The following is a 14,097-nucleotide window of genomic DNA, read 5'->3' as shown; positions in this document are numbered from 1 at the left end:
GTCAATGGAGCAGTCAGAACACACAAAACATGTATTAAGTTTGCCGTCTTATGTGGATGCAGTTTATGGCGTACAGAAGCAATTACAACAGTAACATAAAAGATCATGGATTACAGATCACCATAACAGATATAATAATAATAATACTAATAATGTTTCAACTATTGCAGTAATTAACAAATGTGATGCAGAGGCAAAAGAGGGCCTATGCTGTTGGAAAATGGCACCAATAGACATGCTGGATACAGATTGCTACAAACCTTCAATTTGTAAAAACATAGACTCTAGAAGGTACAATCAACTGAAGCACAATAAAGTGAGATATGCCTATAAGGCTGTTAGGAATTAAAATATTTCACAAAATCAGGTACAATTGCATTAGAAAAAATATTTTAACTTATCCAACTTAAAGCAAGATATAACTATATTCTAAGTGCTATCAGTTTAATTATCAAAATGAGTAATGTGCATAAAATGAGCTATTAGAGTTTGTCTCATAATATTTCCTTGGTGATTGTATTGAAGGTCTTAAAATTACACAATGACTTTTAATTTTGAATAGGATTTGGCTTATTACTTAGCTCTTTATAAGCATTTGGAGGATAAGACCATCAAGAACATATGTTTTTATACCCGAATTTCACAGTATAATTCCTTTCACACACTAGGCATTCAAGAAGCATTTGTTGAACAAAATATATTGCCATAGTATAGTTGGCAGTTAATAAATATTTGATGATTGAATTAAAAAGCATATTAAAACAAAGGATACATTGTAGGAAACAGAAGTAACAACCAATTAAATAGCTCAGGAAAAGAGGATAAAATGACACTAATTTCATTGAGATTTTAATATATGTTAGTAGTCTGTGCATTAATGTAAAGTTATTTTCTATATATTACATAGAGAAATGAAAATAATTTTTTCAGAAGAATAATAAGGTAACCACAAAAAAAGTGATGCAACTTAGGTAAAACTCATCAAAGACATGTACTAACTTTTTTACGTGGTATCTTGTATTTACTGTATAGTTTGCTTAAACTCCTAAGATAGAATGGCAATCTGGGTGAGGAAAATATAAAAGCGTTGCAGAACTGTCATTATAACTTCTACCTCAGAGAATGAGCTTTGGAATCATACAGAGTTAGTCCAATGAAAGTGAAACAGGAAAAGTTCAAAGGTCAAAGACTGGAACTGATGGTGAGTCTTAAAAGATACTGCCTCTTTCCTCTACAGGATTATTTTTTGAAAGTGTATTTTACCTATACTATGAAGATTTATACTTATTTCATAATTCCCCACAATAGCACTATCTTTTGTCAGATAAACAAGTAAATCTGTGACTGGAATTAGAATAAAAATGAGACAATGGACAAAATATTTTAGTTTAACCAGTTATTTCAACAAAACATCAATCCCTTCAATGTAGTAAATGGTTTCACTTAATTCTATTATTATCTTTTTAATAAAAGGTTAATCTTTTTTTTTATTTAACAGATATTATGGGATGTATGTTCTTGAGCTTATATAGAAAACCCTGGGACAAGAAAGTAGTCCACTACTTTGGCACGTAAGGGAAAGAGAAAAAACATCTCTTCGAGTTGATTTTATTTTTCTGTAAGACAGAATCTCTTACCATATTAAGTCTATCAACCTTATCCCTTCTTTAAGAAATAAGTATCTTTTAAAAATGACAAAAGCTGTCTCTTCAACACCTTTAAAAGGCTTAACTATGTTTGAAGCAGTGTCCCCAGTTACTACTATGAAAATGGAGAGGAAGTTTCAGATTGTAATGGCAATTTTTATTGAACTACATCCTTCCTGAACTGGTAAAATACATTAAAAAATGAAAATAATGAATAACAGTGCCAGTTATTCAACACTTTAGAGACGTATTTTTTAAATATCCATAAAAGTCTATACGGTTCAGAAACTATTCTCATTTTAACAATATTATGCCTCTGTAGACCTCATAATAGAAATAAATATTTGCAATGAAAGCTCACTTTGTATAGTATGGAACAATTCGATTTTTAAAATATTGTTTGTTAATGTCACTTTTGCCTTGCCCCAGTGAGTGACTGGGATTACATTGTATATACAGTACATACTTGAATAATGAAATTTCCCATCAGTTTTCTTTAAAATCTTGGCATGAACTGCAAATACAAAATAATTGTGTGCATGGCAAGTGATCTTTAAAATCATTTTCCAAGACTGTTCTGCTTTCAGCAGAGCCTTTTCACTTTCGATTAATACTCTTTCCTGCTTTCTGGTTCAGAACATTGCTTCCTAGAGTTACAAATTCAGTTTATGGAGTGCCTTTGACCTGCACTCCACTGGGTAAAAATAAGTGTTAATCCAATGAAATCTGAGTTTCTGTTTCTTCAGCATCTTCACGTTATCATGGACAATGCAGGGGTGCTGTAAAGTTACATTTGTGTGTGCATGCACAAAGTGCCAATAAACAGAGTTAAAATAACATTTTATAAATCTTATTGTGTTTCCTGTAATCCAGCCCATAGGATACTTTGGGATGAAATCCACATAATGACGAGAGCTCAAGGGTTCACCCCAAGTTCTTCATAAAATAAAACTAACAGCAAATTCATTCTAACGGCCTGTAGATTTATGTTCATTTATATAACCCTTTATGGTTATTACTTAGATTTTAATAACATCAAAAACAGTCTTTATCTTTTCTCCTTCACTCTCCTTAATATTTCCTTGCCATATTCTATACTGGTGTTAAAAGAAACAATTAGAGCCCAAAGTTTCCAGTTTATGAGTGATAGTCATCGATACTGAGAAACACACCACTTTCATAGTCACAGAACACATGTGACAAAATGAGAAGTTAGAAAATGGAATCAAGTTTTTTATTTCTTCAAACCCACTACTTGTATTCAGTTCTGTGACTCCTTCCTCATACATATGCCATGACTCCCTGCCCAGCCACCCATGCACAACCCTGTACACTGTACCCATGGCACAACCCTGTACACTGTACAAAATTATTTATCAGAGCTGAGTTAAGAAAAGCAATTGGAAAAACAGGAGTGGATGAGCTGTGGGAAATACTGTAGGATAGTTTTCAAAACTTAAAATGCATGGTATGAATTTAAATTGTTCAGAAATATAAAATAATGTTATATTTTTCCTATCTCTGATAAGCCATAAATAGAGCAATATTTTTCAATACCTTGAAGGTTCTCAACACCCATGTTAAAAGTGGAAGAGCTATCAAAAATTAATGGTGACAATAAAACTTATTGATAAGAACATGGACTTGAGTCCTGGGTTTTTATGTTGATTTCTCAAGTGACTGGCTCCATGTCCTGGGAGAAGTGTCTCAAAAAATTTCCAAGTTATAATTACCCCCCTTACCTCCAATATGCAGAAACTGAAACAGAAAGTTTAAGTCCAAGTTAGCATGAGACACAGCCAAGAATTGAATTTGGGTATATCTGAATACAAAATTCATGCTGTTTTAAATTATTGTGCCATGACTATCTCTCCAATATTTTACAAAATATTCTTCCCACATATAAAGTCCTTAGTTTAGAGTCTCATGCATGTCAAATGCTCAGTAAATGTTGTCTATTAAGGCTATGTCCAATGAAATTGGTTGGGCAAGGCAGTTTGGTTTGAGATGTGGAATAGCAGGAGATGGGGAGAAGGAAAGGTTGGCATTGGTTAATGTGAACAGACATCCTTGTGCAAAATTCAAAAGATTAATTAGCCTGATGTAATGATTTTTGAAAACTCTTGGCCAAGCTGCCATAAATATGTCCAAGTATGTAGCTTCTCTGTATGTTTACGTAATTTCACCCGAAAGATGAGCAATTATTATTCATGTACATAGACTGTATTTAGGTGCAAATGAGGTTTCCATGATTTAGCAAGTGTCCAAGGTAATCATTGTTTTGGTGAATACAGGCCTGGGAGGCAGAGTCTTGGCAGCTGCAGCTGAAGTGAAGGAGAAAATTTCAATCTCTCACAGCAGACTTGTCCCAGCAGGGGCTGGGCCCACGACAATAAAAAGAAATGCACAACATACTTTATGGACAAGGATTCAAATCACATTATGTTAAATTAGAGACTTCATGTAAAAAAGCCGTTTTCTCTTGAGAAGGAGAAGAGCTTTATATGAAGCTGCAACCTATTTATTTCTTCAGCACTCTTGCTTGTTATACAGAATTTTGTTGACATCCCTAACTTCATCTATGGTGTGTCTGCTATGAACTTATAAAATCTTATACTTTCAAACTTTCTTATTTTATTTTGTTTCTGTTTTGCAGTTCTTTAGAATGCCTCAATCACTTTAACATTGTTCTTAGAAGAATAACAAATCATGATGAGAATATCGCAATATTTTTAGAAGCGCAATTTATAATTTATTTTACAATGAATGATTATGTGTGATATGACCTCGTTAAATGAACAAGAATAGAGTCATTCAAAAGACCAATAAGTAATTTTACATAACTAAATCACTTAAAGATTATTTATGTTGCCTTGGTTTCCTCCAAGTAGAAAATTACCCAATTCATAGTTATTCCCATTACCTCCACTGTTAACGTTATGAAAACTCATACATAATTTTTATAACCTGGAAAAGAATATCAAACCTATAATATTTCTACCTTTTTAAAACTATATTCTCAAATACATGCTGTTGACTAATTTCTTAGCCTTTCGGATTAAATGGCTTCTTACAAAGTTGAAGATGGTATAAAATTAGTGTAAGATAAAAAGCTTTCACTATCTTCACACAAAGGGCTCAAATAAAATCATAAACTAATCATAAAAGTAATTATATATCAAGATGATTAACTTGTGATATATAGATCTAAAGTTATGGGTGTTTCTAGAAAATTGAATGAGTACGTCAACTACAGCAGGAAAAAACAATGTACTAGATTGCACCACCTTTATTTATAATAGTTTGTGATAAGACTCCTTCTAGAAACCTATGTAAAATGTAAACAGATGTTGACATTTGGAAAATGTTTGTATTTTATTTCAATTGCAGTTTGTCATCTCTAGTTCAACAGGTGTGGGAAATCTCTCAAGACATTGTTTTTGAATGCACTAGTATAAAAATTAATTTGTAAGGGAAATACTCGACATAGTGAATAAGGTAGCATTTATGCAAAATTCAAAAAGCTAAATTGTGTCTACTGTAGTCTTTTATAAATATTTATAATACTACTTACAGAAATTTGTCCTAGTTTGCTAGAAAATGGGCTAACCAAATCTCAGAAAAAGAGAAAATTCAGTAGGCAGAATCTTATTGCATCTATAAACTAAGACTCAGATAATATGCAAATGGCTTACCTTAAGCATCCTTAAATACATTATCCAAGAGTATTAACTGAAAAGAAAAAAAAGAATGCATAAAAGTAGATATAAACACTCACTCCAAATATTTTAGAATACTAAGCTAGTCATTTCAATAATCCTTGACCAAGGTACAGCCATTAAATACCATGTTATCTACTTGCTCTAATTTATGTTATATGATATTAGAAGTGGAACCAGAATACTTCTTCCTCCAATTAACCAGTTAATTGTTTAGATTCATGCAACTATTTAAAGAAATTGGTAATTTTTAAAATATGACATATATCCCTTGTACTTTGAAGAACATCATTAAGTAAAAAGACCACCCATAGAATGGGAGAAGACATTTATAAATCATATATTTGGTAAGGGATTTGTATCTAGAATACATAAAGAATGCTTACAACTAAATTACAAAAAGGCACATCACACAATTTAAAAATGGAAAGGATTTGAATAGCTGTTTCTCCAAAGAAAGTTTTATTTTTTACTCTCTAAATATTCTAAGAAAATAATGAATTGTACACTTTAAACAGGTGAGTTTTATGGTACATAAATTAAGCCCCAATATAGCTATGAAAAGTGTGTTATTTTCTTTTGGCATGCGTATGATCTTTACTTTACAGTCTTTGATTATTCGTTTTTGTTGTTTAGTGCTTTTGATTTTTTAATATGGTTTTATTTTTGTATGAAAATAAGTCATTCCAAACCTGCTGTTGGATGAAAGTCATTTGCAGTTAGTACAACCTACCAGAATCATATCTACAGAAAAAAACTATAAGGAATAACAGGTTTGTAATTCCATATTGCCCTAGGAAATAACAGTTTTCCAGATTCATGTTAGACTTGTGATCAATCTTTTGTACATGCCACATCTAAAGATCTTTAAATGTGTGTGATTTAGGAAAAATAAATGTTAAACTAAAATTCTAGACTTCAGATATTCAAAAAGAATAGCTATTATAGGCTTGAAATCTTGCTAAGCTTATAGTTTAAAAAGCTAGTGAAAATAAGAAGGGGACCCATGAATATCTGAACAACCTTTTGATAAAATTCATCTATTGAAGTCACAGAAAGAGAAAATAAACGGAAGCTAATAAATGGGTACAAGTCAAAACACAGAAATATATTTTAGGTATTTTTCTTAGAAGAGAAAGAATGGAGTTAAAAAAGGGAAGAATTAGAACTAAAGAAAAAAAGCCATTGGATGATGGATTTTCCTACCTGCCAAATGATAAAAGTAATTTGAGATGATTTTTCCATACTAAATGAGAAACTACTAGAAAAAAAGACACTATGTTACCAGCAGTTGTGATATGTGTATTCTAGTCTGGGATATGTAGTAGAACAGGCAGGTTAAAAACAGCCTCGGAAATTAGGCCATCTATGTTGAATCCTACCTCCCTTACTAACAGTAACTTGGGGAAGTTATTTAGCCTCCCTTTTCCTTGGTTTCCACAGGTAACTATCATGGAGTAGTGTCTTTAAGTGTTATTAAGATATGATATGATTAGGCCATTCGATGTGACTCTATTACTAACTAGCACTATAACAATGAGAAAATAAGCACAGTAATGTACACGATTTCTAGTTCTCAAATTTTATGCCATCATCAATTTTTGAGGGACTTTTTGCTTTTCATTTTGTTTTTAATTTAGCATCTAGGTATAACTGTTCGATCTATAGACTTGCCTGCAAAAGATCACGATTCAGACTTCTGAATTCTATTCTCACAACTGCAATGATCAGAGGAATACCTGATAGATGCCCACTAAGAAAAATGTCTGGGAAAAACATCCAGACCTGTCTATGATGACTTTTTTAAGGTGTCAAACTGGCAACATAAAATATGAGGGCAGAAGGAACTACAGCAGCCATTTTGTACCATACATACATCTTCTTCCAGTCTTTCAATCAAATGCTAACTTAGGTGCTGGCTGTAAAGGTATTTTGCTGATGTAATTAAAATTGTAATCAAATAAAGTACAGGGTCTATCCTCATGAGCCTGACCTAATCAGTGGAAGCCTTTTTAAAAACACTTAGGCATTGTCCTTAGCCATGCTCTGATATTTTTGGTCTACAGTTTGTTTTTCCTTTATGGAACCTTCCCTTCCTCATTACCTGTGACAACAGCTTCATCATGAAGCTTCAGAGTTTCAGTCTGCTTGTGATCTTCACTTCCTGACTTCTTGCCCTGTGGATTCAAATTACTTCTCCACAATTATGTAAAGCAATTCCTTGTGATCGCTCAGGTAATAGATAGATAAATAGACTGATTGATTGATGGATTGATAAGTATATTTGTATCTTTATTAGTATATCAATATATCTATATTGGCTGCTTTTTCCCTCAACAAAACATTTCTAAGAGGTCTGGAAAATGATTCTTTTCCTCTTTTCCGTCCAGTTGCCTAATTAAACTGTTGATGGCACGCATTTTCTTTCTAGCAGTACAAATACCCAGACTTAGCTTGTTGTAGCAGCCCAGCTAATGCAATTCTAATGGAGAAAATAAGTACAAAAAGATGGCCTAATAAAAGAACATACACTAACACACACAATCCAAGAGACACAAATCCAAGTTTCCTCATTAACCTAAATTTTCACTCTTAGATACATATCCTTGGCCTTTACTCATAATATCACTGTACTTGGGGGCAAGTATGGGCAGTGGAAAGATGAGGCCTTATATTTTCCATATAATTTGGAGCATGCTATTAACACTAAAGAAGGATCTACTGCTTAGAATACTCATGTTGTATCAGGAATAGAGAAGGACTAGAAATAATACAAGTAACATCTCCTTGGAATGACTAAAATTTCTAAAAATTTCAATATTATTTCAACTTCTCTTCAGCATTTATTTGCATTTAAGTTTTCTAGTCTACTACTAGTACGGATAAATAGTGTAAAAGGAAAAGGTTAAAACCAAAAGGGTTACATGTCTTTATATAAAGGAGAATTTCTAATGGTTACAATCCCTGTACTAAATGGGGGCTCTGTTAGCTTCCGTGTGTATAGTTACTATCTTTTCTTGGCCATAGGTTACCTGGGAGCCATAGCTACATAATGGAGATGGCTGGTCACCAGGGGCAACTAAAAAGAAAATGGGATTGATGTGTTTAGAACCACAATAGTGCAACATCATTTCTAAAATAATGACCCATTCAGGGTCAGTTTATCATCTTTCTCCATTATATGTATTATACCAAATTTCTATGGATTTGTAAATTCAAGTTGATCATAGCAGTTAAACTCAATGGAGCCAGGCTCTATTTTGGGTTGCTGGAGTTAAGTCATAGTGATCCATTTAAAGTACTCTGACATATAATTAAGTGGCTAAATTTACATACTCAAATTGTAATAAAAGTAGCCATAGGATATTCTCTTTCGCACATTTAATTCATTATATTAACCATATTTGGAGCACATAGAAGAGTTTTCAGTAGGGAATGTTCTGAAAAATGTGTGACTCTAAAGCTCTAATAAATTACCTACGGGAAAAATGTTCTTTTTTGTAATCAATCAAAACAAAATGTACTGAATCCTCACCTAGAAAAGCATTATGCAATCTACAACTTATAGGAGTAGGATAATGTTCAGAAAAGAGCTACAAAGATGATTAACATGTTGGACTATAAGAGCAATTTTAGAGGCTAAAGGGACAGAGATTGTTTAGCCTGGAGGAGGATGGCTTATTGATGGTCTTCAACCTGCTGTTTTCCATCTTTTCTGAAGACAAGACAAAACGAAATAGACTTACATTTAGTAACTTAGATTAATAACAAATAAAACTGTCTTGGTAGTGAACATTGTTAATCACTGAAATGATTCAGGCTATAGGCTCTTCTTCTCTAAAGACTATAAAAAATAAATGGTTTGGGTCAAACTAGAGACAAGGTAATGAAAGGTGATCTCTTATGGCTCCTTTTAAGGTTCATTAATAGAAAACAACCACTTAAACAAATTTTGAAGATATCTATATATTTCTTCAAAATAACTTTTGCAAACTGAACCTCATGATAACAAGTGACTGACGAGTATTTCAAGGCTACAAAGGGATATTTTTTGTTCAACTCATTTAATGAATGAAGCTCAAATTTATGAACTCGTGATTTGCTATAGATAAAATTTTGGGAAGCTCTTTAAAAGTACTCCAAATTAAAAGGTGTATATAATATAGATACATATATACAGATGTGTGTAGATACATATATACATAGGTGTATATAATATAGATACATATATACATATATACAAAGGTGTATATAATATAGATACATATATACATACGTATATACATATATACATACATGTATACATATATACATACGTATCTATATATGTATATATGTATCTATACATATAATATAGATACATATGTATCTATATTATATACACACATACATATAAAACATATAAGTATATGTATGTATATATGTATATATGTGTGTGTATATATATTTGTGTATATATATATGAAAAAGTAAGTGTCTAAGGTAACCTTACACTGCAAGTATCAATGTAAGAACACTGGACACTTACATTATGGAAAGCATTCACAATTTCCATATTTTAAAAATCATTTTCAAAATTTGAACTTGTCAGATTGTTGCAAATAGAATAAATACCATTAGAAAATCAATCCAGTAATTGCAAGGTTTAAAAGAAAGATATAACTCTTGTACTTCAGAATTCAAAATCCAAGAGCATATTAGATTAGCAAATACTTAACTGTATGCTGAAGCAAAAAAAAAAAATTAATGGCAGAAAGATACAACTAGTCGTAGGTGCATAGAAGATATAGACTGTGCTTGAAAAAAATAGTATTTGAACTTGGTAAAATTCAACATCCCTTCATGATAAAAACTCTCCACAAATTGGATACAGAAGGAACATATCTCAACATGATAAAGGCCATATATGACAGATCCACAGCTACTATCATACTGAATGGGGAAGAAAATGAAATCTTTTTCTCTATAATCTGAAACATGAGAAGGATGCCCCTTTCACCATTGTTATTCAACATAGTACTGGAAGTCTTAGCTAGAGCAATTAGATAAAAGAAAGAAAGAAAGGAAAATTGGAAAGGAAGAAGTCAAGCTATCTTCATTTGCAGATTATATAATCTTTTATTGAGAAAAACCTAAAGACTCCACACAAAAAAATTAGAACTGATAAATAAATTTAGTAAAGTTGTAGGTTACAAAATCAACATGCAAAACTCAGTAGCATTTCTATGTCAACAGCAAACAATCTGAAAAAGAAACCAAGAAAGGAATCCCATTTACAATGGCTAAAATAAAATAAAATAAAATACCTAGAATTAAACAGCCAATAAAGTGAAAGATTAAACATTGATGAAATACATGAGAGAGAACACAAAATCAGAAAGATATCTATATCTTGTGTTCATGGATTGAAAGAGTCATCATTGTTAAAATGTTCATACTACTCAATGTTATCTACAAATTCAATGCAATCTCTGTCAAAATATCAATGACATTCTTCACAGAAATAGAAAAAGCAATACTAAAATTTATGTGAAACCATAAAAGACCCAGAAGAGTCAAATAAATCCTGAGCAAAAAAAAAAAAAAACTAAAGCTGGAAGTATCACAGTACCTGACTTCAAATTATACTACAAAGCTATAGTAACCAAAGCAACATGTTAATAGCATTAAAACACACACACACACACACAGAACCTACAAATGAATTCACACATTTACAGTTAACTGATATCTCACAAAGGTGCCAATAACATACACTGGGGTAAAGATAGTCTCTTCAACAAATGGTGCTGGGAAAACCGGTTATCCATATGCCAAAGAATGAAATTAGACCTCTATCTCTCACCATATAGAAAAACTAAATCAAAATAGATTAAATACATACATTTAAGGCCTGAATCTATGAAACTACTGGAATACAACATTGAGAAAATACTTCAAGACATTGCTCTGGGAGAAAATTTCTTGAGTAAGACCTGAAGAGCAGAGACAACTGAAGGAAAAATGGACAAATGGGGTCACATCAAGTTTAAAAGCTTCTGCACATCAAAGGAAACAATCAACAAAGGGAAGAGACTAACAACTACAGAATGGGAGAAAATATTTTCAGACAATTTAAGTGAAGATGGCTGAATAGGAACAGCTCCGGTCTACAGCTACCAACGTGAGCAACACAGAAGACGGGTGATATCTTCATTTCCATCTGAGGTACCAGGTTCATCTCACTAGGGAGTGGCAGACAGTGGGCGCAGGACACTGGGCGCAGGACAGTGGGTGCAGTGCACCGTGCAACAGCTGAAGCAGGGTGAGGCATTGCCTCACTCGGGAAGCGCAAGGAGTCAGGGAGTTCCCTTTCCTGGTCAAGGAGAGGGGTGACAGACGGCACCTGGAAAATCGGGCCACTCCCACCCGAATACTGCACTTTTCTGACGGGCTTAGGAAACAGCGCACCAGGAGATTATATCACGCACCTGGCTCGGAGGGTCCTACGCCCACGGAGTCTCGCTGATTGCTTGCACAGCAGTCTGAGATCAAACTGCAAGGTGGCAGCAAGGCTGGGGGAGGGGCGCCCGCCATTGCCCAGGCTTGCTTAGGTAAACAAAGCAGCCGGGAAGTTCGAATTGGCTGGAGCCCACCACAGCTCAAGGAGGCCTGCCTGCCTCTATAGGCTCCACCTCTGGGGGCAGGGCACAGACAAACAAAAAGACAGCAGTAACCTCTGCAGACTTAAATGTCCCTGTCTGACAGCTTTGAGGAGAGCAGTGGTTCTCCCAGCATGCAGCTGGAGATCTCAGAACGGGCAGACTGCCTTCTCAAGTGGGTCCATGACCCCTGACCCCCGAGCAGCCTAACTGGGAGGCACCCTCCAGTAGGGGCAGACTGACACCTCACACGGCCGGTTACTCCTCTGAGACAAAACTTCCAGAGGAACAATCAGACAACAGCATTTGCAGATCACGAAAATCCGCGGTTCGGCAGACACCGCTGCTGATACCCAGGCAAACAGGGTCTGGAGTGGACCTCTAGAAAACTCCAACAGACCTGCAGCTGAGGGTCCTGTCTGTTAGAAGGAAAACTAACAAACAGAAAGGACATCCACACCAAAAACCCATCTGTACATCACCATCATCAAAGACCAAAAGTAGATAAAACCACAAAGATGGGGAAAAAACAGAGCAGAAAAACTGGAAACTCTAAAAAGCAGAGCGCCTCTCCTCCTCCAAAGGAACGCAGTTCCTCACCAGCAACGGAACAAAGCTGGACGGAGAATGACTTTGACGAGCTGAGAGACGAAGGCTTCAGACGATCAAATTACTCCGAGCTACGGGAGGATATTCAAACCAAAGGCAAAGAAGTTGAAAACTTTGAAAAAAATTTAGAAGAATGTATAACTAGAATAACCAATACAGAGAAGTGCTTAAAGGAGCTGATGGAGCTGAAAGCCAAGGCTTGAGAACTACGTGAAGAATGCAGAAGCCTCAGGAGCCGATGCGACCAACTGGAAGAAAGGGTATCAGCAATGGAAGATGAAATGAATGAAATGAAGTGAGAAGGGAAGTTTAGAGAAAAAAGAATAAAAAGAAACGAACAAATCCTCCAAGAAATATGGGAATATGTGAAAAGACCAAATCTACGTCTGATTGGTGTAACTGAAAGTGACGGGGAGAATGGAACCAAGTTGGAAAACACTCTGCAGGATATTATCCAGGAGAACTTCCCCAATCTAGCAAGGCAGGCCAACATTCAGATTCAGGAAATACAGAGAATGCCACAAAGATACTCCTCGAGAAGAGCAACTCCAAGACACATAATTGTCAGATTCACCAAAGTTGGAATGAAGGAAAAAATGTTAAGGGCAGCCAGAGAGAAAGGTCGGGTTACCCTCAAAGGGAAGCCCATCGGACTAACAGCGGATCTCTCGGCAGAAACTCTACAAGCCAGAAGAGAGTGGGGGCCAATATTCAACATTCTTAAAGAAAAGAATTTTCACCCCAGAATTTCATATCCAGCCAAACTAAGCTTCATAAGTGAAGGAGAAATAAAATACTTTACAGACAAGCAAATGCTGAGAGAGTTTGTCACCACCAGGCCTGCCCTAAAAGAGCTCCTGAAGGAAGCACTAAACATGGAAAGGAACAACCGGTACCAGCTGCTGCAAAATCATGCCAAAATGCAAAGACCATTGAGACTAGGAAGAGACTGCATCAACTAACGAGCAAAATAACCAGCTAACATCATAATGACAGGATCAAATTCACACATAACAGTATTAACTTTAAATGTAAATGGACTAAATGCTCCAATTAAAAGACACAGACTGGTAAATTGGATAAAGACTCAAGACCCAACAGTGTACTGTGTTCAGGAAACCCATCTCATGTGCAGAGACACACATAGGCGCAAAATAAAAGGATGGAGGAAGATCTACCAAGCAAATGGAAAGCAAAAAAAGGCGGGGTTGCAATTCTAGTCTCTGATAAAACAGACTTTAAACCAACAAAGATCAAAAGAGACAAAGAAAGCCATTACATAATGGTAAAGGGATCAATTCAACAAGAACAGCTAACTATCCTAAATATATATGCACCCAATACAGGAGCACCCAGATTCATAAAGCAAGTCCTGGTGACCTACAAAGAGACTTAGACTCCCACACAATAATAATGGGAGACTTCAACACCCCACTGTCAACATTAGACAGATCAACAAGACAGAAAGTTAACAAGGATACC

The 14,097-nt window shown here is 34.7% G+C and overlaps 1 protein-coding gene across 3 annotated transcripts in view; it reads right to left on the bottom strand.

Moving 5' to 3' along the window:
• The window catches only part of LOC129036989 (uncharacterized), a 170,635-nt gene that overhangs the window by 96,397 nt on the left and 60,141 nt on the right, over positions 1-14,097 (bottom strand). For 2 of the 3 annotated variants that reach the window (XR_008502710.1, XR_008502709.1), the window contains one exon: positions 5,342-5,378. Coding sequence is in view for 1 of the 3 variants with exons in the window: in XM_054488749.1 (XP_054344724.1) it covers positions 5,362-5,378 (17 nt within the window). In the remaining 2 variants the exon portion in view is untranslated. Of the gene's footprint in view, positions 1-4,298; positions 5,379-14,097 lie in introns of those variants that run through there. The other variant, XM_054488749.1, reaches the window with a different exon arrangement.

This window comes from Pongo pygmaeus, chromosome 4, assembly GCF_028885625.2.
Source record: "Pongo pygmaeus isolate AG05252 chromosome 4, NHGRI_mPonPyg2-v2.0_pri, whole genome shotgun sequence".
Taxonomy (NCBI): Eukaryota; Metazoa; Chordata; class Mammalia; order Primates; family Hominidae; genus Pongo; species Pongo pygmaeus.
This window is presented reverse-complemented; position numbering and strand designations above follow the sequence as displayed.